At 43.1% G+C, this 25003-nt stretch overlaps 5 protein-coding genes across 7 annotated transcripts; 4 read left to right on the top strand and 1 right to left on the bottom strand.

The window, feature by feature from the left end:
• The first annotated feature begins 174 nt into the window (after positions 1-174).
• LOC119218891 (probable ATP-dependent RNA helicase ddx6) lies at positions 175-8456 on the top strand. The gene is made up of 13 exons (XM_037473663.2): positions 175-360; positions 1311-2393; positions 2474-2578; positions 2977-3106; positions 3272-3418; positions 3550-3644; positions 3740-3862; positions 4203-4331; positions 4474-4590; positions 4698-4761; positions 4836-4937; positions 5180-5399; positions 5489-8456. Exons 2-12 carry the CDS (start codon positions 2151-2153, stop codon positions 5392-5394), a joined length of 1470 nt encoding a protein of 489 aa, XP_037329560.1. The 5' UTR covers positions 175-360; positions 1311-2150; the 3' UTR covers positions 5395-5399; positions 5489-8456.
• A 1204-nt stretch (positions 8457-9660) lies between these two features.
• Positions 9661-14037, top strand: tomm40l (translocase of outer mitochondrial membrane 40 homolog, like). Its single transcript, XM_037473669.2, has 10 exons — positions 9661-9781; positions 11076-11281; positions 11405-11472; positions 11592-11684; positions 11769-11870; positions 12517-12622; positions 12722-12844; positions 12927-13003; positions 13147-13249; positions 13377-14037. The coding sequence occupies exons 2-10, from the start codon at positions 11077-11079 to the stop codon at positions 13514-13516; spliced, it is 1017 nt and encodes a 338-aa protein (XP_037329566.2). The 5' UTR covers positions 9661-9781; position 11076; the 3' UTR covers positions 13517-14037.
• A 2543-nt stretch (positions 14038-16580) lies between these two features.
• Positions 16581-17750, bottom strand: LOC119218900 (apolipoprotein A-IV-like). Its single transcript, XM_037473676.2, has 4 exons — positions 17720-17750; positions 17579-17626; positions 17339-17489; positions 16581-17245 (listed from the first exon to the last, which is right to left on the bottom strand). Exons 2-4 carry the CDS (start codon positions 17610-17612, stop codon positions 16666-16668), a joined length of 765 nt encoding a protein of 254 aa, XP_037329573.2. The 5' UTR covers positions 17613-17626; positions 17720-17750; the 3' UTR covers positions 16581-16665.
• Positions 17751-19164: 1414 nt separating this feature from the next.
• LOC119218898 (apolipoprotein A-IV-like) lies at positions 19165-20420 on the top strand. Of its 2 annotated transcripts, none has more exons than XM_037473674.2 (3): positions 19165-19307; positions 19409-19562; positions 19692-20418. In XM_037473674.2, the coding sequence occupies exons 1-3, from the start codon at positions 19169-19171 to the stop codon at positions 20269-20271; spliced, it is 873 nt and encodes a 290-aa protein (XP_037329571.2). In that variant the 5' UTR covers positions 19165-19168; the 3' UTR covers positions 20272-20418. The 2 variants fall into 2 exon arrangements, with proteins under 2 accessions (XP_037329571.2, XP_037329572.2); XM_037473675.2 differs by having other exon boundaries at positions 19171-19307; positions 19412-19562; positions 19692-20420.
• A 1711-nt stretch (positions 20421-22131) lies between these two features.
• Positions 22132-24665, top strand: apoea (apolipoprotein Ea). 2 transcript variants are annotated; one of them, XM_037473673.2, is made up of 5 exons: positions 22132-22236; positions 22463-22513; positions 22927-23077; positions 23813-24100; positions 24252-24665. In XM_037473673.2, exons 2-5 carry the CDS (start codon positions 22471-22473, stop codon positions 24538-24540), a joined length of 771 nt encoding a protein of 256 aa, XP_037329570.2. In that variant the 5' UTR covers positions 22132-22236; positions 22463-22470; the 3' UTR covers positions 24541-24665. The 2 variants fall into 2 exon arrangements, with proteins under 2 accessions (XP_037329570.2, XP_037329569.2); XM_037473672.2 differs by lacking the exon at positions 22132-22236 and adding an exon at positions 22273-22295.
• Positions 24666-25003: the final 338 nt, after the last annotated feature.

The following is a 25003-nucleotide window of genomic DNA, read 5'->3' as shown; positions in this document are numbered from 1 at the left end:
TATTTAATGATATCCCTGCAAATACCGACTGTTGACAGATTTGTATTATATTGAGCAGACAGCCATGAAAAGAAACATGTCTTTAGATATGTACCATAGACAGTACCACATTAACTGTGCAGTAACCAGGTGTGACAGCAGGTGGCAGTAGCTTTGTAGAGTGTAACATGTAACGAACTGGACAGAGGCACCGAGGAAGAGAAGACGAAGAAGAAGGCGACCATGTTGATTTAAAGGAAGAAGAAACACAATAGAGAGAATTTATTTCAAGTAAAAATCAGTTCATTAAGCGAATTGTAACGGAAGTAGTTAATCAACTGCACACCCAATATACCTTATAAAAATAACAGCGAAACGAAGGTAGGTTTGCTGCACGTGAAACCGTCCAATTTCCGTTAAAAACATCCGAGCTGCTGAAAGCTCGTTAGCTCATAGCTAGCTAACGTTAGCGAGTGGAGTTATTAGTGCTAAATTAGCCCTAATGCCAATGATCTTGCTAATTGTGCCATATGTTATGTTAACAGGTAAATTAAACAATGCTACGGAAATGCTTTATTCCCCATACTTTACATATCTGTTGTCATGTGTCGTAAACGCTCATTGAGTCTCTGCAGGTGTCGAACAGCTTAATGATTTGTTAGCTTAGAATTAGCCCTGGCCTAGCCTCAGGAGCGATAGCCCAACGACGCCAATGTTTTTTCACCTCAGACGCAGCTGGTGACGTTAAGTCATTGATTTTACTGAGGAAAATTTGTAAAACCTAACAAAGCTACACAGAAGGTCGAAATAAAGCACTAAGTTATTAGCGGTAAGTGTTCACCGTATCAACGTTAATATATAAAATATTTAGAAAAGATAAAAGGCAATAAGATGACTGTCATCTAAAGGGAAAAACGCAAACGACACCAACCGACAATTAAACAATTTGAATAATTTACTAATGATATACACTAAAACTTCTTGATTTAACTCGGTCAAAACTAGAGTCGTTTTATTTTAAAACCTGTTTATTTGGGCTTTGCTAATTGGCCTCCGAAGATTTAACGTTACACCTGTTAAGTTCACCTGTGCACTCGAATTAACCGTTGAACCGTTTCACCAGAGTTCTGCCAATGTAGTGTTTATCAAAATATCAATATTGATGTTTTTTTTTGTCCCTAAACTGTTGCCATTAACGAATAAGTAAAAAAGTAAAATGTGAATTCTTGATCTTGATTCTGTCACTGCTTCCCTGCTTTCCTTGGTTAAGACTCCTGAGGGTTTTTTTCCGTTATTCTGGATTTTATATTTATTTTTCATATTTGTTTTAGGTTACAGGTTTGAGTTGTTAGCTGACTTTGAGGAGGTAGTGGGTTGATCACAGCCCCACACACTTCACACACCAACCTGAAGACCTGCGGTGTCGTGGAGAGAGGGCTGAACACCCGGAGGAGAAGGGAAACACACACTGAGGACTCAAAAGGGGTGAAAAGCTGTTTGGCTTTGGACTAGAAACCCCGTTTGTATTTGTGAATCCAGGATTCTTTTCACACAGTGGAGCGACACATCCACACACAGTGGAACCAAACGCAGAACATCACAGACTATACGATATTGGCGGAAAACCTGTACAAAGTTGGATATCCTTTTTTTGGAAGAACAGGGATATTGAGCAATTCTATGGACTCAAAGTGGAAAGAAAAATGTTCAATTTAGAAACTGCAATTTAAGCATTGAACTAAGATTATATCGAAGAGGCTGTTCCCCAAGTTCAGATTGCCTTAGTTGTTCTATTTTAGGACTTGAACCGCTTTCGATACTTGTTCACATATAATTTTTCTATATTGTGGGCAAGTGTATACATGCATATGAATGCAAATTTCTCTTCATTTTGAAGAGCTCTTGTGTAAAACGTGTTTTTTGTTTTTTGTTCCTGTACGTCAGTCACTCTGTTGTTGAAGGGGACCGGACTGCACGTACATGTGTATATGTAAATACTACCAATTGACTTCAGTTCTGAAAGCTTTGGACTTAAAAAGAATAGAGAATATTGTTTGTTAATGCTTTATTAAACTTTTTTACTTTTAAAGAGAATTTTTAAAAAGAAAAACCTAAGAGGCAAAAATCTAATACTTTTTGAATAAGAAGAAAAGCAAGGACAACGGACGGAAATGGCCACCGCCAGAACAGAAAACGTTGGCCCAGTTGTCATGGGACTGAACAAGCAGAACGGGCAGCTCAGAGGACCGACTAAACCCGCTTCAGTCCAGCTAGCACCCACAACTCATGGAAAGGCTTTGGGTGCAGCCAAGATAGCAGGTGGTGCTGCTCAGGATGGAGGAGGCATCAAGTTTGGGGACGATTGGAAAAAGAGCCTAAAGCTCCCACCCAGAGACAACAGGGTCAAAACCTCAGTGAGTCCAACTAGGTCATCTTGGTGAACCTTACTGTTGTGTTGTGCTGTCATGCTCACCCTTCGATGTGTGTACTGCAGGATGTCACGTCCACCAAGGGGAATGAGTTTGAAGATTACTGTCTCAAAAGGGAACTCCTGATGGGCATATTTGAGATGGGTTGGGAGAAACCTTCCCCTATCCAGGTACGACAGCTTTTTTTTTCTTCAAATTCGATATCCTAGCAAGATGAACTCAATGTAATGGCTGTGCAGATATTGAGAATATTGTGTTAACTTTCATTATCTGTTTTTGTATATTAAAATTGAAAATTAAGGCCGTTTGTTGGGTAAAACAATGTTCTTGCCGTTTTGCGGTCTGCTTAACCTCTAGATGACCAGGCTGCACACCACTATAGACTTGACAAGTTGGGAAAGATGTATCTTGAACTTTTGGTTCACGCTATTAGAGTGGATTTTCATAGTTATCAAGTTTAAGGCCTTTTTTTCAGTTTCAATTACAATCTACAAAAACATGTCACATATCTATCATCATGACACTTCAGTAGAATAAGACCAAAGATGATGTATTTTATTCTTTGCAGGAGGAGAGCATTCCCATCGCGCTGTCCGGACGGGATATTCTGGCTCGAGCTAAGAACGGAACGGGGAAAAGTGGAGCCTATCTCATCCCACTGCTGGAGAGAATAGACCTGAAAAAGAACCACATACAAGGTGAGAGGCTGCAGTCCGCCACTCCCTCCCTTCTTCTAAACCATCAATGTCACTTAGTTAGGGTTGCAACTAACTAACCAACACTATTATTCATTTTTCCGTGGTCTAAAGTGCCCTTGTAAATTCTTTTCACAACCACCCAGTACGTTTTTTTTCATGTTATAGCACTTGTCATGGTGCCCACCCGTGAGCTGGCTCTGCAAGTGAGCCAGATCTCCATCCAGATCAGCAAACACCTGGGTGGAGTCAAAGTCATGGCCACCACCGGGGGCACCAACCTACGGGATGACATCATGCGTCTGGATGAGACCGGTAAGGAGCCACAGTGTGTCTCACTGACCGAGTTCATGGGAAAGTATCCCAGGAGCAGAAGTGATATTTAGTCATCTCAAGTTAAGATTAAACATATTTCAATTTTTTCACCTTTCCTTTTCCCACTTCAGTGCATGTTGTCATTGCAACGCCTGGTAGGATCCTGGACTTGATAAAGAAGGGAGTGGCAAAGGTGGATAGAGTCCAGATCATGGTGATGGATGAGGTAAAAAGGAATTATAAATACTGGCGTTTATAGCACATATATATTTGCTTTGTCCACCTCCCTTGCTTCGTATTAAATTGTCAGTTTCTTCTCAGGCCGACAAGCTGCTGTCTCAGGATTTTGTGGTGCTCATCGAGGATATCATCAGCTTCCTGGCCAAGAACAGGCAGATCCTGCTCTACTCTGCAACCTTCCCTATCAGCGTGCAGAAGTTCATGGTGGGTAGTCGGCGAACTGCTGCACTACTCAGCCGGGCTGATGGCTCGGGGCCATTTGGCTGCGCTTGGCTCCCACTGCAGCCCAAGCTGTTCACTAACGGTCTCCAAATCTGTGTTTGGTATTCTTTGTAGGACCAACAATCGCAGCATGTGCTGGTTTAGATCCTGTAAATGTTTTTTGTCTTTTGGAATGCTGGCATTTTCTATGAAAACCATGCATTTATGTGTGTAAATGAAGTAAAGCTATATAACGAGCTGCAACAGCAAAACAAAATAACCAGACACATTTCATTTATTGACAAAACTGTTGTAAACCCGTTGTATTCTCTCCTTTCTGCAGGCCAAGCATCTTCAGAAACCCTACGAGATCAACCTGATGGAGGAGCTGACTCTGAAGGGAATCACACAATACTATGCCTACGTCACAGAGAGGCAGAAAGTCCACTGCCTAAACACACTTTTTTCCAGGGTAACATACCCGTTTTCTATTCACATCCAAGCATTTTAAATGTTTTTCCTCTCATAACACACTGCTGTACAATTTGATCCGAGGACACGTGGTTGACATAATGATCTGTATCACAATAGTTTTTTCCCTTCCTCTCTCGCAGCTTCAGATCAACCAGTCAATTATCTTTTGTAACTCCACCCAAAGGGTGGAGCTTTTGGCCAAGAAGATCACTCAGCTGGGCTACTCCTGCTTCTACATCCACGCCAAGATGATGCAGGTAAGGACAAGAATCAACTGATGGGGATGTTGTACTTGGGTCTTTTTATTTGTATTATTTCAAGTGCCTACTGTTTTGCAGCATTTGTACGTGTGGTTTGTTTTCAGGAATACAGAAACCGTGTGTTTCATGACTTCAGAAATGGGCTGTGCAGAAACCTGGTCTGCACAGGTGAGTTTGTTGTCTTTTTGTTTTTTTAAAGCCTCGGAGACCATCAGAAATTAAAATGTCATTTCTTCCCACAGATCTCTTCACCAGGGGCATCGATATCCAGGCTGTCAACGTCGTCATAAACTTTGACTTTCCCAAGAATGCTGAGACTTACCTCCATCGTATTGGAAGATCAGGTCTGTTGTTTTGACCGTTTCATTACGTCAAGGCCTCACTGTTGTGCAAAGTGGTTTGAAAACAAGCTTTAGAAGAACGGAAACAGAAGTTAAGATGAATGCTTTTTAATGTGTTAAACAGGATCTGGATTGGTTTTCATTTAACTAATTAAATTACACTTAAAGTTAAGTTTGTCTTGGTTAGGGAAAGATAACATCACTACGGTTCATTATAAGACTGTGTTTTGACCTTATTCTCCCAGGGAGGTTTGGTCATCTGGGCCTGGCCATCAACCTGATCACATCAGAGGACCGCTTCAACCTGAAAGCCATCGAGGACCAGCTGGTGACCGACATCAAGCCCATTCCCAGCAGCATCGACAAGAGCCTCTACGTGGCAGAGTTCCACACGTCCGGCACCGACTGCGACGTGGAGGAGATCGAGGAGAAACCAGGACGCCAACAGGACAGCACCTAAAGCAGGCGAGATGCTGCGAGATGATTAGTGGCTTTTATCTGTGGGAAGGAATGTGACACTCCCCCCTCCTAACCACACTCTGTGTCTCCTCCAGGACGCTGCAGGCTTTTGCACAGACATCATCGTTTGCTCACAGGCAACTCTTCAGTTTCATATTCCTCCCACGGCCGGTCAAATGGACGTAGAGACTGTTTTCCCTCTTAAGCATTTTCTCATCTTCATCAGAAAGAGCTGCCTCATTCTTTTTTTTCTTCATATTTAATCAAAAAAACATATGATTTTGCACCAAACTCCGATATGACCCACGCATCCTGTGTGTGAGCATAGCGTTTATTTTCCTCCGAGATATCTTGGAGACAACAGTGCGGCCCGGTATCACAGCTGTTCTGAAGCCACGTCTCTGCCCACTCAACACTGTTGTCGTCACTCAAGTGCCTTACTTACTCCCATGAGCACTCATCCATTCACAGCCTGCTGTCTACTGTCATGCAGCAGAGTACGAGCACAAATACGATGAATTTAACAGCAACCCAAGTTTATTTAAACATCCGTTATGCAAGCGACAAAAACCACAAATTAATTTGAACGTTTTATTTTTATTGAGAACGTTGCAATAAAAAAAAGGGCAGCTTTCTTTAAATACTGTGTGACTATTTTTCCCCTTTTGCTATGAAGAATACCTGAGCAGAGTTAATAGGACGAGACTGCTTGAGACAGAAGCGCCCCCATGCCCCCTCCCATTGATCCATGGAAGCCGAGTGCAGACGCCTTCTGTCTGGAGCTTTAGTTTCACATGAAGAGAAATCCCGTCAGCTGGTGCGTGCTGTAAACCGGTCGGTCCGGTCGTGGTTGTGACACTGCATCAGAACAGCTCTGATACCGGCATCCTGACCAATTGATACCGAGGGATAAATAGTTTATGTGGAAATTGGTGCAAAACAAAGTTTTTTTTTTCTTTTTTTACTGCTTCAGAGACTGTTCTATTGTGGGGAAATAGAAGTTGGAATGATTTCCTCACATTTCTTCCCACCGAATACTGAGGTCAAACTTTCTTTTTAAGCCCTGTTATGACCAAAATGGAAGTTGGTGGATGCATCAGCTGCCAACGTGGATACTCTCCCAGCCCTGAGGTCAAGCTCTTGAGTTGTATCGCTGCCGCTGCACTAGAGTTCCTCTTCAGGTTTGGCCTTTCTGAAGCATTATTCTGCTGGGTGGGGAATGGAGTCGGCTGGTAAGGACTACAGCGGTCTTTCTGCAGCAGCAGCGATATCTTTCATTCTTTCGTTTTCTTCTTCCTTTCCAGCACTATGTTTTGTGACTCTAAGCTGGGGAGGGTTTTGTGTTTTTGAAAGCAAATTGTAGCATCTCTGAACAGGCAGCTGTGACTTTGTTTTTGTTCTCTCCTTTACAACAACAAAAAACCATAAAAAAGAGTATTTTTGCTTTTCAAGATTTATTTTTGATGTTGCTTAAAGCATTTGGACGAGGGGAGTAAGGGGTCTGACTCCTCAGCACTGGGTCATTTGTGGAGAGGTTTCTTTTGGGAGGTTTGGAGCCAAGCGCTTGTTAGATGCTCTTTGGGCGTCTTGAATCTTTGCTTTTCTCTGGTACTTAAAGCAAATATAAAAGCTTATTTCATTTTGTTTTACCTCAAAGTACACACAACCGGGTTTTCTTTGTTTTAAGGGCCAGAGAGTTAAGTTCTACTAGAAAGCATTGAAGCACTGAGGTCCTTTTGAGCCTGTTCCATCTTTGTGGCAGATGATCGAAGTGCTTTCTTTTCGTGTTTTTTTTTGTTTTTTTTCCTCCAATTTGGCAATCTTTATACAAAGTTTTGTTAATCAAAACAAAATTGTGAATGAATCATTGTTTACAATTTTACTTAAAAAGAGAATACTTTGCTTCATGAGCAGAGACGGTCAAATATTTTTAACTTTTGTTTTTATCTTGAAATAGATATTCAAGATTTACATTGAAGCAAAACGTGTGTGTGCGTGTGCGTGTGTGTGTGTGTGTGTGTGTGTGTGATTCCTGGCTCCCATCATCAACAAAGTATTTGACTTATCAGGAATTTGCACACAAAGTGCTCAGAGGAAAAATCACCAATTACAACTTCCAGCAACTTTTTTTTGTAGCGCCGGTCACATGTTCAACATGTGACAGTTTTATCATTAACAATACAACTAATGATTAGAGCTACGGAACTAAAGATCTTGAGGAAGAGTGTGTGTGTGTGTCTGTGCACATGTGTCAGTGTGTGTGTGTCAGGATGGGTGAGGGGGTTGTGGGAGGGATATTTGTCAAGTTTATTTGAAAAGGGTAACTTTAAGAAAAAAAAAAAAAAAAGAGACTGGTGAGCATTTGAACACAAAAAGGCAGTTTCTGGCATTTCCCAGTTCTCAATTGTGGAAGCTTCATGCTCTTTTCTAAAATGGCATAAAGGCCCCTCATGTCTTCTGTGCGTAGCTAAATGGAAGTGGATGTCTTTACTTCCAGCACTAATGAAGTCTCACCTACACTTCAGGCTAATTGAGCCAAACTCAACGATGGCTCTGAAGGTTTAGTCTCAGTTTTATTTCCTCTGCAACATGGACAGAAAAGTGGTGTTAATTTGGCACTCACATTTTTGTTTTAATGGAGCTGAGGGCAATTTGATTCTAATTTGGCTTGTTGTGTGTTTAAAAAGACATATTTGAGTTCTTCAGTCTTCTACGCATTGGTACCTTGCTGCTCCCAAAACTATTTTCAGCCCAATGTTAAAGTGACTTGCATCTTATTGGGACTTCAATTGTCCTAACCTAAAACCAGATTCCATGTTCTATTAATAACCTCCTTTGCTGTCCCATGATTTCCTTTTCATACCTTTTAGAAAAAACTCAGTTCACTATTGGGTGGTACCAGGAAGAAAAACGAAAAAATGTCTTTGAAAAAATGTGTTTTTTTTCTTTTCTTTCTTTGCATTGGGGAGACACAAGGTATTTCACGAACATGTGTTGATTAATTGGTCCTATTGTAACTTGCAAGGGTTATGAAATTCAATAAATTGATTTGGAATCCACACAGCCTGCTGCTCAGTATTTTATTTGACTCAAGTACATAATGGGGCATAAGTTTACATTTTCCCTGAATTCTTTGTTTGGAAGGAATATCATTTCAGTTCCATAGTTAATATCTTTTTAATGTAAGAAACTAGGAGATGGGGGAGCTGCCAAATCGCTGTAATTTTGAATATTGTGTGAGCGCACACACACACAAAATATGAACAACTAATTAGCAGTGTTCAACTAATAAAACTTCCCCTTTTATAGAGCAGAAAGGGGATTAAAATCCTGTGACGACTTCAGATCCAGGAAGTATTTGAAAGTGAACAATAATTAGTAAAATTGGTACATAAAAAAATAGACCGTTGATGTCACCATGACAAGCCAGAAAATTGTTACTAGTACGTTTTACTCTCTGATTTGAACATCTTTTATACATCCCATTAATAAATAAGTATTTTATGCGTTTTTCCCCCCTCCATCTTCAATTCCTGATGTTTTAATTGTATACATTGTATTATGACAGTCTGAACACCACTGTTGCAAACCAATTTTGCAGGGAAGTTGCTAGAGGCGGGTCGATTTGTTGCTAGATGACATGATGCCAGACATTCGTCATTACATAGAATATAAAATTACGTTGCTGATTGCTGATTGATTTTTCCATCTGGGTGAATATGATTTGACATTTTTTAGTTTAGATTTGTTTGTATAAAATGTGGCCAATGTTTTGTTCATATTACTTCTACAAATAAAAGTATGTGATAATGAACAGATATTCTTAAACGCATCATATTGAATTACCTTGTAAACCTACACATTCTGAACAATTATAGTTTTACAAATTAATTGTGAGCATTTGAGTCGTTTTACAAAAGTTGCTAAAAAGTGCCAAATATATGTATTTTAAATAGCAAAATGTGTTGCCAAGGTAGTCTGAAAAGTTGCTAAATCTAGCAACAGTTGATAAATACACGTGTGCCGCAAAGTGAGCGAGTGCGTGAGGGGGAAATTTGGGATTTGTCGAAGCTTTTATTTGACCTTGAAGACGTTTTACTTCATCCGCGCTACCGTTTGCAGCTCTTCACCAATCGGTATCCTTCAAATGAAATATCCCTCCTCTCAGCGACTGACGGCGCTCCCATCAGCCAATAGTATTTAAGTAAAAGCATGTCACGGACACAAATAGTACAGTTTATGTAGCCAATCATTTCAATGGGTCATGGTCCGTTGTCCAATCATAAAGCCGGTAATGGAAACAGGCACAACCTTAGCGGCGCACACTTCTTCTTCTTTGGTGCTACTGTATTTAACTTCCGGCTTCATCGTCCTCTGTAAATCACAACGTGAGTATATACCGTTAGCTATTCATTTGACGTAATAAGAGATTTAGTTGGAAATATATGAACTATTAGCGTTTTCTTAGTATTTGAAATAACCCCGGCAATCGTTGTTTCCCATTACCAATTGCAACCGTTTGTTTTAAGCATGACAGTTGCTGTTTGGTAGCTAGCTAGCTAGCTTAGCTAACTTTAATACAGGCTTGAAAACTGCCTCACCTACGTGAGCTAACGTTACAAGAAAATCGTGACATCTTCGTAAGAGAACAGTTCCTACCAGAAACCTAGTTAAGCCACACAACGCTATGGATTATTTCTATTAGCCGGTCTTTCTTATCTGCTGCTCTTAACTTCCTATGAATGAACATGATATGTGTGAAAGGTTAAAAGGACACTCAGCCTATTGGAACGTTACAGGTGAAGATTATTTACACCCTCCGGTTTATACTCCGGCATGTGACACATTCTTTTTAATCCCTTCTTTTGCTTTGAGGGTAGCTTTCAAAATTTAGAGAAAATAACCCCAATGATGTCATTGGGGTGCGTTATATTATATACATTAAAAAAATTACCAGTCAGTAACTTGTAAAATAACGTTCACGTTAACATAGGTTGTCTCTGAAAGCTTTAATATAACTGACTTGGTGGTTAAATAATGTCAAGGTGGTCGAAATCACAGGTATTATCCCCTTTAATCAGACTTTCTAGATAATTAAAATTAACTAATGAATCGTCATGCTAATTTGTCAGTGAGCTGTGTTTTTAACGCTGACACAACCAACTTAAACCTGTGCAACTCACTAAGCAGCAACTCCAGAAATGAGCAACCTATCATCTCAATTGTTACACAAAATCCAAATATAAACGGTGCTGAAAAGGCATCTACTTGTTTATGCATGTTTTTAATGTCTACTGTTTTCTTCCTTGGTACTGCTGCTGCTACAGCAGCAATACACATCATCTGATCAGGGATCAGGGTGTGAACACTATCGTTTACTCAAATGTTTTTTAATTACAAATTGTGTAGAAGAATTTAAATGATGTCTGTATTAACCTTGCATGAAAAGTCTAATGAAAGACACTAACGGGTCGTTTTAGGTTTGTATTTTGAGGTGATATCACAGTATTTGTGTCTCTGTCATTGATCAGGTATAGTGTGGCGGTTACCCACTTCTTAGCAGCTCTTAGTGTGTTTGTTGCTTATTATATTTACCTTATCTCTTGTGTGGATGCTGTTCTAACAGCCAAATACGGTCTCCAGTCGCTCACCCTCTCTTATCCCCTAACTTCTCTCTGCCAGAATGGGCAGTGTTTTGGCTGCCGGCTCCCCCAACCCCCCACCACCCGCCTCCGGTGGTGCCGCATCCCCCGGGTTGACGGTGCCGCCCGGCTTCGGGATGCCCCCAGTTCTACCTTCCAGCGGGGAAGCCTCAGGACAGGATCAGGAGGATGGCAGCCGCTTACCTAACCCCGGTACATTTGATGAGTGCCATCGCAAGTGCAAAGGTGAGGGGCACAAGAGGTGTCGTGTGGCTTCTTAAGTCCCGACTCAATTTAGAATCCACTAAATCATTTATAACCTGCTGTCCCTTTATCATGTTTCTATTCTGCATTTTCTTTTCTTCTCAGAGGTTTTCCCAATGCAGATGGAGGGCGTCAGGCTATTTGTCAACAAGGGCCTTAGCAACCACTTCCAGGTGAGTTAAGTTTATTTTTACACTGACACTGGAACGGTTTCCCTTTAACTGCCAAACAAAATATAGCTCTCCTTAGCTTTCCTTGGAGATTTTAGTCCTTGATGTCCACTCTCTTTAAGGTGAATCACACTCTGCTGCTGAGCACCATGGGAGATTCCACCTACAGGTTCGGTGCCACATACGTCGGAACAAAGCAGATGGGTCCGGCAGAGGTACACATCTCCTCTAAAAGCACTTATTTATATGTTAAGATATTCTTTACTCATAAATTGTAAAAGCAACTGGTTTTGGATTAGTTTTTTCCAGTCATGGTTGGAGACATCGACAACAGTGGCAGCCTCAACGCCCAGATCATCCACCAGATCGCCAACGGAGTGCGATCCAAACTCGCCTTCCAGGTAACTATTCCTCTTGTTTTCTATCTAATATTCCCTGACTTCTCTCAGTGGATGATGGCTAATTCTATTTTGTCATACATATATGGTATTTGGGTCCATAACTAGTTCTAAAATGAGGTTTTAATTGACAAGTAAAAACATAAATGATCAACTTTGGACTTTGGGGCTGTTTAGCTTCTTTCAGACAAGAGGAAAGGAAAAATCCCAAATTCAGCAGCACTCACGTCCATCAAACCTTCTAATTTCTATATTCTTAAGTTTTTTTTTATTTTTACAAAGGGGTTTGTTCTTATATAATTCACATTATTTATTCAACAATGTATTACTAATACATTGAGAAAATAGTTTTCATGACGGTTGACAGTCATTGTGCAGTGATAAAAAGCCTTTGTCTCTGAAATGTCAACAAAAGCCAACAGTCAGCTGGTTTCATCTAATGTTTTCATCTACAGTTTATGCAACATCTTCATCTTTTTGAGGAGTGCTTTCAGCTGGTGGCCTTCATCACGGTCGTTACTATCATTGTTGGATGATCCTGATGAAGCCCCCCCGCGGAAACAACACAACAGATTGTCTTTTGTTCTCCCTGCACAGTTTGAAGTTGTGACAGGATGCATCACTCTGACAGTTGTGTTGTTGTCCTCAGACTCAACAGCAGAAGTTTGTGAACTGGCAATGCGACGCCGAGTTTAAGGGAGAAGATTATACTGCAACGGTTACTCTTGGAAACCCCGACGTCCTCGTGGGCTCCGGTAGGTCTGCAGTGACGACTTTGTCCTCCAGAGACTGAACTTGCGTCAGGTCCTAAAACCCGGACGCCTCGTGCTCACTGATGTCGTCCCTTGCGTCAGGTATTGTCGTAACGCACTACCTCCAGTCCATAACGCCGGCTCTGGCTCTGGGAGGGGAGCTGGTTTACCACAGCAGGCCGGGAGAGGAGGGCACCGTGATGTCTTTAGCGGGCCGATACACAGGTGAGACGCAGGCTGTAAAGATGAGTTTTGTTCTTGTTTTCTCATTTGCTTCAATCAGTATTGACCCGCCCCCTCTGTGCAGGCAGCAACTACATTGCCACGTTGACACTGGGCTCGGCGGGAGCTCACGCTTCGTACTATCACAAAGCCAACGAGCAGGTAACTTGGGCTCCTGCACACAGGTTACTGCATGTTGGCTGATTTGTAATTCCCTTGACGGCACTAATTGGCCGTCGGTGCCGCGCTGAGGCCGTTTTTCATCAACCTGCTTCCATTGGGTTCTAACTGCTGTTCTTCAACAGCTGCAGCTCGGTGTGGAGTTGGAGGCGAGCACCCGCATGCAGGACACCAGCGTGTCCTTCGGCTACCAGCTAGATGTACCTAAAGCTAATTTGCTGTTTAAAGGTGCGTCCACTCTGAAGCACAAATACGACGTTCTACATTACTGTGCATTACTGTTTTTGGTCATTTTTTTCTTCTTTTTTTTGAATCCATAATTTGGAAAACACCCTGTAATATTGTGTCTCTCCAGGTTCAGTAGACAGTAACTGGGTCGTTGGTGCAACGTTAGAAAAGAAGCTGCTCCCACTGCCGCTCTCTCTGGTCCTCTGCACCTTCCTCAACCACCAGAAGAACAAGTTCCAGTGCGGCTTTGGGGTCACCATCGGTTAGAGTGAACGAGCAGACTCCGCCATGTACAACGCTGCGTGTGTGTGTCTCCCATCAGTTCTTCAGTCATCGCCTTACTGCTTTCAGAAGGTAGTAAAGCTATAGGTAAATAAAATTGGAGGCGTTTAATCCTGTTAGAATCATTAAACAAACAATGGGATTGGTTAGAATTTGTTTACTGCGGACTCTTGGTGCAAACCAATAGTGGAAACACACAGAGAGACATTATGGAACTGCTTGTTTTATTCACTGAGTTCAGTGCCTGACGATCCAGTCTTGAGTTTTATTCCTTTTCTTTTTCTTTTTTTTTACTGTAAATCTGTCTTGGCGTCCAGCGAAATGAAATCGTTGTCCTTTAGTTTGTTTAAAAGTGATTTATTGGTTACTAACCAGTTTACCAGCCAACACTGCATGTCACACAATCACCTGTTTTGTTGCCTTTTTTATGTTACATATGCATCAGTATATATATGATCTGTATATACCTCTTGGAAACTGATAAATGCCATTTCTTACAAAAAATGCACACTGGTCGATTCTTTCAGTCGGTGTCGGGTCATGAGAGGAGTTCTAACATTTAATAATCATTCATCGCTGTGATGTCACCAGATGAAAACCTTCACAACTGACAAGTTTTTAGAAGCTAAATTAAAATAATTTGAAGCAGGCTATGGGACATGTTTATTTTTATAAACATTTTTAGTAGGGCTGGGACTTAAGCGCGTTAATTGCAATTAATTAATTACGATGTGCATTAAGATTAATTGATTACACAAAAAATAAGGCACAAGTGAGTTGAATTTGAATGTAACAGAGAATTGGAGGGTGGATGCACTAAAAAGGGTAAACAAATCTACACCCTGTGCCAGACTGTCAGTTTAAGGTTGTCCACAGGATGCCCTGAAGTAGACAAACATGTGATTGTCTTGAAAAATGCCCTCAGAGGCTGTAATAAGTTTCATGTCAGTGTGACCACTGAATGAGACACATCATGCTCATCTTTACTTCTCTCCCGTCAAAAAGGTGGAACCCTATAGGCTACGTAGCATGGCTAATAAGTGCTAAAAGGCTAAAGCAATTAACATCAAATTCAATTCATCAGCAAAAGATTCTTCATCATTCTTGACAATGCCATCATAACTCAAGTGAACGCGCCTTGTGTTTCTGCATAACCCCTAGGGTTCACTTCTCTGAAACAACCAGTGGGGACAATGCCCCCACTACTACCTCCGCGGTAGTGTGCTCAAGACTTGGCACGAGCGGGATTTGAACCCACTGGCGGTGCGCACAGAGGCTTCTGGGCTCTAGCTTGCACCCCTACACTACCAGTCCTGGTCACATTTTGGCAACTTTGATTCTCCTATTTAACCTTGAGCATGTGAGTTAAACTTTAAAACTATTTTAAATGCTATTTCCACATCAGGGCTTGAACCCACAACCTTCAAGTGCAGTGCAGGGGCTTATGTCAGCAGCTCTTCCGCTGTGCTACTTCACCAGACACTAACCAACCCTTTGTTTGTTGTATGTAACCTTGAGATTGCTACTCAAACTTGAAGTAAAGCCAAAGGCTCAAACCCAAGACTGGGCTTGAACCCACAACCTTCAAGTGCAGTACAGGGGCTTATGTCAGCAGCTCTTCCGCTGTGCTACTTCACCACACACGAACCAACCCTTTGTTTCTCGTATTTAACCTTGAGACTGCTACTCAAACCTCAAAACTCTTTCAAAGCAGAAGTGACGTCTGCATGAAGGGGCATGAACCCACAACCTCAAACACCAGGTTGGAGCCTGCAGCCCTTCAGTTGTTCCCTTGTGCTATTCAAGCTATCCTCCACACTTCAGCCTTCCTGCTATCTCCCTGCACTGTTCCACCACACACCTGTTGATGCTTTTGAATCCAACCTCAATTCTCATAGATTCTCAGGCTGGAATCCACAACCGTTCCATACCGTTATAATAGAATTGCAGGTCAAGTAAAGTAATATAATGGCATTTCTAATAAGGCCCTAGTTGATTTCACTACTTTTATGCTGTGATCCTTATTTCACTTTTTTCGACATGTGTGCTGATGCCCGCGTGTGAATTGAGAGGATCCATACCGACTCCCCTATGGAGCTAAACCAGTCTGAGGGTCCTCCTCAGCTGAGTGGAGAATAAATCCCGGAAGAAATAAACACGTTTGACACACGGCACCTTGAGGAGAGAGAATCAAATCCCAAATGTGGATCAGGAAGGTCAGCTTTGATTCCACTAGAGACACCAGAACTCACGATGATTCACAGTGTCACTGTTTAATTTAAAATTAGGGCCGGGACTTTAGCGCGTTAATTACGATTAATTAATTACAATGTGAATTAAGATTAATTAATTACACAAAAAATAACACATTAAACATTTTTTACGCATTTTTACACTTATTTTTTGCACCGCGGAACGTTTCTCACTGGATGAGTTTCCGAGGACCGATTATACTGGAGCACCAAGTAGCGTTCATGACTTCAGACAACAACAAACCACAGTGAACATGAACGAAGAAGCTGATGAGACCGTGTCGGGTGGAAATCTTATTATAATAAACACACGGATGGAAGCGTTGATAAGAGCGTGGTTGTGTGCAAGCTGTGCAACAAGGAATTCACATCGAGCCTCAAGTATCACCTCAACGCTAAACTATTAGCAACTAGCGTGGACGTTAGCCCGACCCGAGTACAAGGACCCACACCCAACCCACACTGCACCAGATGACTGGTTTAAGGACCAGGGTAACTAAGTCCACGTGGTTGAACAAAAATAAAAATAACTTACAAGCCTCTAATTAATTAGAAGAATTAGAATATTTTTAATCGAGTCCCGGCCCTAATTTTCAGATAAACCGGAATAAATAAAACCAGTGTTGCATTCTTGGAGAAAAATGTTCTAAACTAATACAGAAAAAAGTGAATCGAGTATTGTTTCAGATGATTTGTCCTCGGATATGACTTATTTCAGTAACTTCTGAAATATATTATTGATCTTTTTCTATGAGCTAATGAGCTGGCATGCTAATTAAGAAACCATGAGACAAAACTTGTTTGCCGGATTTTTATTTAGCCAAATATACATTGAGTCAAGGTGAAATAAATATTTGCTGTGAGGCTGATGGAGGTGTCCCTTTACTGGGTGGTCTTGGTGAAAGACTCCCACAGAGAAGCCAGCTGAGCCTGCAGGTCCTGAGTGGTGGCGTCCAGCTTGGCCCTCAGCTCCTCTCCTCTCTGAGCCAGGTTCTGCTGGATCTCCTGGGTCTTCTGGTTCAGCTGGATCTCGAAGCTCTGGGTCAGGGGGACCATGCTCTTCTGAAACTCGTCCAGGCTCTGCTCCATCTTCTCCTTGATCTCATCGGTGTAGGGCACCATCTGGGCCTGCAGCTGGCTCATGCTCTTATCCAGCTGCACCCTCAGCTCCTGGCTCCTCTGCAGCACGACGGCCTTCAGGGCCTCGGGGTCCATGGCCTCCACGTAGGCGGCGGCGTCCTTCTTCAGCTCCTCCGCCTGGCTCTGGAGGCTGGCCACCAGCTCCTCAGCTTGGGGCCTCAGAGTGGCGCTCACGGCGGTCAGGTCTTTCTCCAGGCGGGCCTTCAGCTGCTCGGTCTCCTGGGTGAACCGGCTCATGTACTCCTGGGTCAGAGGAGCCGCCTGATTCCGCAGAGCGACGGTGTACTGATTGACTGTGTCAGCGCTCTGAGAGATCATGGTACTGAGCAACAGAGAGGAGAAGATGTCACATTCCATGTATTAATGAGAACAATGGTACGTTCATAGCGCCATTAAGCTTCTCTATCGCTCTTACTTCACTTCCTGTCCCAGCTGAGACTGTCTGATCTGCGCGAGGGAGTCCTCGGCGGTGAGGGTCGCTTTAGAAACGTAGTCCCAGAAAGCATCTTTCACCAGATCCAGACTGCTCTTGGGAGGCTCCTGCCACAGGATGTTGGCGTGGCAGACTGTGGGGGGGGGAAAGGCAGCTTTTGTAAAAAAAAAAACAGACCAGTTGTGGTTCATGTTGATTTCATAAAAGAAGAAATTCACTTACCAGAGAAAAGTGCGAGAACCACAAGTACCTTCATGGTTGAATTTAGTTCTGTTGGATAAAGAAAGTGACAAAAAATGGTTTGAAAGTATTACTTTGACATGTTTGTCTGTGGAGTATTTCAATAATTCTCAGATATGTTACCTTGCGGAGAGGCAGCGGGTCCCTGATTCACTCGGAGTCGATGACTTGTGTTGAGCAGAGGTCCGCGTCGGCCTTTTATAGCCGTGTTGAGGGGTAAAGTCCTCCTCCGCTTGCCCCGCTGGACACATTCTTGTCACCGCTGTCATTCCACGTCATAGTTTGTGTCATCGCCGCGTTTGTTTTGTAATACATACACAGGTACATATATTCAAGCTAATACATTGGATTTCAGTATTGAAACTGAAGGTGCCAAAAAATTGAATGGCTCATTGTGACCTTTTAGCATTTACCCGACTACAAAACTTCACAGCAGCGTTCTTTTTGTGACAACCTGATGAGATTGAGTCTAGTATTCACCGGCTTTCCGCTAAGGACGGGGGTAAAAAGAATCATTTATTTGTCAGTATTCCCATGACTAGTTGTGGCATCTTGTGAAGAACACCGTATTGACTGGGACATCTTCATCTACATCCACCTCACCTTACAATTGGCTTCACCATTACAGAAAACAGTTGTGTGTCAGTGATTTCCTCGGGGGAAAGAAGTCGGCTCCTCTGTGCTATCAGTTTGTCAGAAGGGAATGTGAGACTTTACATTGTTACTAATCTGATCACACAACGGGCTCAAAGTCCTGCTCTCGTGTCTCTGACCTATTAAACCTCTGACAACAACAGCCTCTGTAACAAAGCTAAGCGCATTCATTCACTCTGTGATGGAGTAATCAACAGGAACAACACAGCAATGAGCCTCATTATCTGCTCTGTCGACATGTCTTACCCGCGTCACTGTCATAGCGATACATATAAATATATATAGATAGATATAAATCTCTCTTACTAGTCATTTGGTTTGTTCTCGTTCATCTGGATGCATTTCCGTGACATTCGCGGCGTCCAGAGGATGAATCCTGCTGACTTTGGTGATCCTTTGACCCTTTCATCTGGTGTAAAATGTTACACCGTTATTTTTACATTTCATCTTGCGCTACCATCAGAACAACCTCTAATGTGACTGGTACTTTGGTGCCAATCAGCAAACGTTTGCATGCTGACAGATGAACACGCTAAACATCATCATCATCACTGTGACCGAGATTAAAACTGATGAACATGAAAAAAATCGTGTTCATTAAACCAAAAAATACATTAAGTAGTTTTAATTTGTATTACGCACATATTTTAGCTGTTGTTTCCCTAAATAGCAGACACCCAAAACGTTGTATAAGGACAATAAATCAGTTACTGGCTACAAGTCACGCGTACATGTTTCTGAGGGATGTGCGATGACATGTAGGCCACACGAGGTTTCATCACACAGTGGTGACATCGTAGTCCACTGTTACCACAGTTACTGTGATGTGGAAGCAGCAGTGACAGCAAGGCACTTAGCGGTGAACTTTACTCCTGCGTTTCCTCCGTAGGACTCAGCCGCCTATATATATACTGCGCCATGAGAGAAAACACACACACACACACACACACACACGTGGGATCCGCACAGGTGAGACTACTCAGGTTATCGCATCCAAAACAACCACAAAGAGCAGCCATGAAGGTCATCGTGGTACTCGCCCTCGCTGTTTTCACTGGTGAGAGACAATTTTCCACTCTTTGTGAAAGTCGACCACATGAAAGAAGGAAAAGAAGTTTCCCTACGTGGCGATGAATGTGTTTGACTTTATCCTCTCAGCAGGTTGCAATGGCAACATTCTGTGGCAAAACCAGCCCAAGAGCCAGGCGGACTTGGTGAAAGATGCTTTCTGGGACTACGTCGCCAAGGCAACCACCACCGCCGAGGACTCTCTTAAGCAGATCAGGGAGTCCGAGCTGGGAGCGGAAGTGCAGTAAGTGTCTCAATGGCAGAGGATATTATTCATGCCGAGGAAACGTTTTAATTGGAATTATAGTTATAGTTCGTCAGCTTGAAGAATCCATGAAGACGGCGAGGCTGATTTCTCATGTTGTCTCCGCAGGACCCTCATCACTGAGAGCGCAGACGCCGTCAACAAGCTCACCGACCCTCTCTGGACTCAGGTGGCTCCTCTGAGCCAGGACCTCGTGTCTAAGTTCACCCAGGAGGCCGAGCAGCTGAAGACCCGCCTGGAGAAGGACCTGACCTCTTTGGGACACAGCCTGCGACCCCACGCCGAGGAGCTCGTGGCTCACCTCCAGAGGCAGGTGGAGAAGCTGAAGAAGGACGCCACGCCCTACGCCGAGAACGTGGACCCCGAGGCCCTGAAGGCCGCCGTGCTGCAGAGGAGCCAGGAGCTGAGGGTGCAGCTGGATGAGAGCATGAGCCAGCTGCAAGCCCAGATGGTGCCCTACGCCGAGGAGATCAAGGAGAAGATGGAGCAGAGCCTGGACGAGTTTCAGAAGAGCCTGGTCCCCCTGACCCAGAGCTTCGAGATCCAGCTGAACCAGAAGACCCAGGAGATCCAGCAGAACCTGGCTCAGAGAGGAGAGCAGCTGAGGGCCAAGCTGGAAGTCGACGGCCAGAACCTGAAGAGGCAGCTGGCTGCTCTGTGGGAGTCTTTTAATAAGATGTCCCAGTAAATGGACTAATAACACTGCTGAGTTCATGGGACTGATACAAAAGTGCAATACCTCACTTCTTTTAACTTTATGGATGAAAGATGCTCTTCAAGGATTGACCTCAATATTTCCTCTACTGCTGTCTATTATAAGTCTGTAACAATAAATTGCTTAAATGTATTTTCTTTGTGTTCATCAGTTCAAAAAAGAGCTCATAGCTTAGCTTAGCTAATATCTTCAAACTTTAAACAGATGTTCTTGGGTAACTGTAACAAGGAGTCAGATGGCTGACTTTGACACCATCCCACTACCTGGTGTTCAGCAAAGCGTCGGACACGTGGAGGCGGAGCAGCGACACGGACGGAGAACACACAAATTAAAACGTGAACCAGGTAATAAGTGTCACCGCTGAGGGCAAGTTGTCTGATTCTTGTCAAGCCGAGGGTGCGAGGGCAAGGAGGGAGGACTCAGACGCGGAGTGTGCGACAAAGAAAGGACTTTAATAGTCAAAAAACTCTAAATCAAAATCACTCCAACCAAAAAGACAGGAAGGAGGCGGAAACAAAAACCAAGAAACACAAACAAGGACCTGGACTTGAAACACCGACATACGTGACATGAACCATCGACATGTAATGACGCCACACAAGACAAGAGACTGACAGGGCTTAAATACAAAAGGGAGGTGCAGGTGGTTGAACACAGGTGGAAACGATCAGGCACGGCAGACAATTACGGGGGAAGACAGGAAGTGAAGTTACCCAGGAACACAAGAGACATGAAAACTACAAAATAAGACAAGAAGCAGACCCAAACCGTGACAATTCTCTAAAATGAGTCAAGTGACTTGGATAAAAATAAATGATGTACGCAATGTTTTGATAAATGATCATGATGATGTGTCCACTATCACTCACTGATGATAACAATCGTACAGTGTTACCAAAGTATATATATAACATCATTTTGACCAAATTAAAAGCAATCTTCAAACCACAGTGGTTCTACGGTTGTGTTTCTCCGTAGCGCTTTATTTGGATGGTGAGGAATGAATGAGACTCACGGCCTGAGGGAAGAATATCGCCGTTGTTTCATAGATGGCTACCAGCGATCTGGTGCTGTCCACTTGCCATGGTTTATAATGTTTCCAGTCAGCCATTTTAACGAGATGGAGATGTGTGATGTTCATGTCGGGTGGTTTGGGACGGTGACGATGTCAACAGGGGGTTGGTATTTTCATTTCCTTTAAAAGAGTCCAGATTATACCGTAAGCCAATCTTTTATGCTTCTGAAATACTAAAATAAAGCCTGTGATTCCATGTCACTGGTTGTATTTCTTTCCAAATAGGTCACAATGATTCAGTAGAGCTTCTGAAAAATGATTTTATGCACTCATGTAATGTCTGTCTGGGCCACAATTACATTTCTACATGTACAGACAATAAAGCATCTCATTAATTACCCCAATCCCTGTTGAAGGTAGATTATTGAGAGGGTATAAAAGGGGGATAAATGCTGGCGGTGCTGGTGTAAGCACATTATTAACCTGACCTTCGACCTTTCCCTTGTTGTCAAAATAATTATGGTTCTGATTTCTCAGATTCCTGTTGATGGTGCTGTGACTAAATGATTTTAATCACAGCACCACCATTTAATCAAATGCTCAAACTGCCCCACATTTTATTAACTGAGAGAAACTGTGTTAAATCAAACTGTGCCCAAGGCATCGACCCCATGAAATCTCCTGGTGCTTGAGTGTGTACTTTCAGAGTGTGACGTGGAGCCGAAATCACGCACACACACACGCACACACACACACACACACACAGCAATAAAAGATAACAGCAACGCAGTTCACGATGAGAACTTCGGACGCAGGTCATCGATCCTCCTGACTCTGGATTGCATTGAAGCCACCTGACCTGCATAAATACTGAGTGACAAGCGCCGTCCGCTTCACAAGCGTCATTGATTTGGATCACTGAGGTAAGTCTCACAGCTTCGGTTCAACAGCTGGTTGGTCTCTCGACGTTTTTACATGACGTGTAAGAAGTTGGATGTGAATGAACAGTCATAACGACTCATTGCACCCCTTTGGTTTTAAGGAGTTGTTGTGTTCAATGGGTGTACATTCTAGAATCTGTAAAAACAGATGAATTTTATTTCATTTTTCAAATACAATTTGTCCTTTTTGTTATATTATATATTACAGTTGTCATCATGAGGGTCTTAGCTGTAATCCTTGGGCTGGCTGTCCTATCAGGTGAGTCCAAAATGACACTTTTTGATAAGACAGTCAACAGGCTTCATTTAGTGTGTAAAGATCTCAAACTGTTTGTACCACCACCCGTCCTACTACTCCTACTGCTACTACCACTACTTCTGCCAATACTAATAGTAATATAAATGCTATCATAATAACACAAAGGAAGCAAAAGGAGGTATTAAAGTGAGCAGTGTGAGTGGCCCATGTGTAGTTCCTGCAGTTAAAATATCTGAAATCTGTGTTTGGACTCCTGAGAGTCCATGCAGTCCATATATGGGCCCCGGATTATATAATGTGGTTTGTCCTTCAGAGGTGAAGCGAGACCCTTCAATGAAAGGCCACTTTAAGTGTGTCACTCACTAAAAGATGTGTCTGAAGGGAACCAACCTGAGATTGTCTCTGTCCGAAAGGCTGCCATGCCAGAAGCGTGGCTCAGGAGGGTTGGAAGAAACCCTGGGAGGAAGCGGTCGACAAGTTCAACGATTACTTCGCCGACCTGAACTCGCAGGCCGACGAAGTGGTGCAGGCCATCAAGAGCTCGCAGATCAGCCGAGAACTGGAGTGAGTGATTGAAGGCTATCAGTGACACATCAGTTCTTGGTTTGAACCTTGTATCCCGTGTGCTATAATACCCAATGGCTAATTTGACGGGCTGCTAACATTTGTCGTGTTGTAAGGGCTTTAATACACTTTCTCGACATCGATTGCAGTCTCCGACCAGAGCTTAACTAGCATTTTTTGTCTTGATGGAATAATCTTAGTTTGGGTATTCCTATGTCTAAAATAGGAACACAGTGAGAAGGACAAGCCATTATTTGTCTGACTTTTTGCCTCCTTGTGTGAGAGACAAGTAGGTTGGAAAGCATCAGCACACATTGCTGAGTCCAAGGAGGTTAACAATCCATAGCATATATTTCACTATATTTTATTATATTTTTATCTTATTCCTGCACTGTGTTGTCTGTTATCCGATGTCGTCTGCCGTCATGCACCAACCGCCAAGTCAAATTCCACGTATGTCTGACATATGATTGCAATAAACGTTTCCTGATTCCTGATCAGCGTGTGAGTGTATGGTGACACGTGTAACCCGCACTCTGATCTCCGGCCCATGTCTCTGACTTCTCACGTGGACTTTGATCTGTTCAGTACCAACCACTATTGGATCTTCTCTCAATCTCAAATCCTCCGGTTTTTGCTTTGATTTCTCGAACACAATAAACTGAGCTCCGGTTTGATTTCTTATCTTGCCTTTGTTTGTTCTTAAACCCCCTTTTTGCTTCACGCTGCAACCAGCACCCTGATCCAGGACAGCATGTCCGAGCTGGCCATGTACAAGGACGACCTGCAGACCAAGCTGGCGCCTTACACCCAGGACTCTGCACAGAACCTGGGCCGGGACCTGCAGAAGCTGACCAACAAGCTGGGCAATCACATGAGCGAGGCCCGGGAGCAGATGGCCAAGTACAGCCAGGAGCTGCAGACCATGATGGAGCAGAACGCCGACGACGTCAGGGTCAGGGTCTCGGCCTACACCCGCAAGATGAAGAAGCGCCTCAACAAGGACACGCAGGACATCAAGAGGTGAGTGGGAGGAGCCCGCAGGGGAACTCTGTCCAGAGAGTTCCTCCAGCTTCCCCAAATACTTTATCCTAAACTATATTTTAGTTCTAAATCCTGTTCTATGGGATAAAGCTGTTGTGTTTGAGTACCTTTCCTCTGTTTTTCGTCGCAGACACGTTGCAGACTTCTTTGAGGAGGTCCAATCCAGGAGCTCAAACAACATGGAGGACGTGAGGTCGCGCTTGGACCCCTACTTTGCTCAGGTGCGTGACAACGCCCAGGCCAAGGTCACCACCCTGAACAATCTACTGAAGTCGCAGGCAGAGAACGTGAAGGACAAGATTCAGACCACGGCCCAGGACATCAAGGAGCGGTTTGAGAAGACTGCAGAAGACCTGCGATCCACCCTGGAGGACAAGATGGAGGAGCTGAAGAGCTGGTTTTCAGCCCAGACTCAATAATCAGCAGTAACATGTGCAACCTGTAATAAGTCTGTTTAATCGTCCCGCTAACTTCCGGAAACTGTTTCATCACTCAACATACTCTGTATGTGTCCAAAGACCCTTCAATAAAACAATAAAAGAGATGCTGCTTAAATGTAGAAAATCAGTTGTCCTCAATAATAACACCAGTTACACACATTTCAGAATAGTTTGCACATTACATCCTTACAAAAACATATTTGGAGAATTTTGAGTTGTCTTACATTTGGGGTGAGTATGCTGAAAGAAACTCAAACTGCACTGCAATGTTTTGATCATTTCATGCTACCATATTTATAATTACCATAATATATATATGATAATTTCACTTGGCTCACAGTGAGCGTACATTCAGATCTGCTTAGAATCTACTCCAAATCATTTTATGTGCGAGATCTGGGAGCTTTTTTGTTGCGTCCACACGGCTCTCATCGTAGTGACG

Source organism: Pungitius pungitius, chromosome 17 (assembly GCF_949316345.1).
Source record: "Pungitius pungitius chromosome 17, fPunPun2.1, whole genome shotgun sequence".
NCBI lineage: Eukaryota > Metazoa > Chordata > Actinopteri > Perciformes > Gasterosteidae > Pungitius > Pungitius pungitius.
This window is presented reverse-complemented; position numbering and strand designations above follow the sequence as displayed.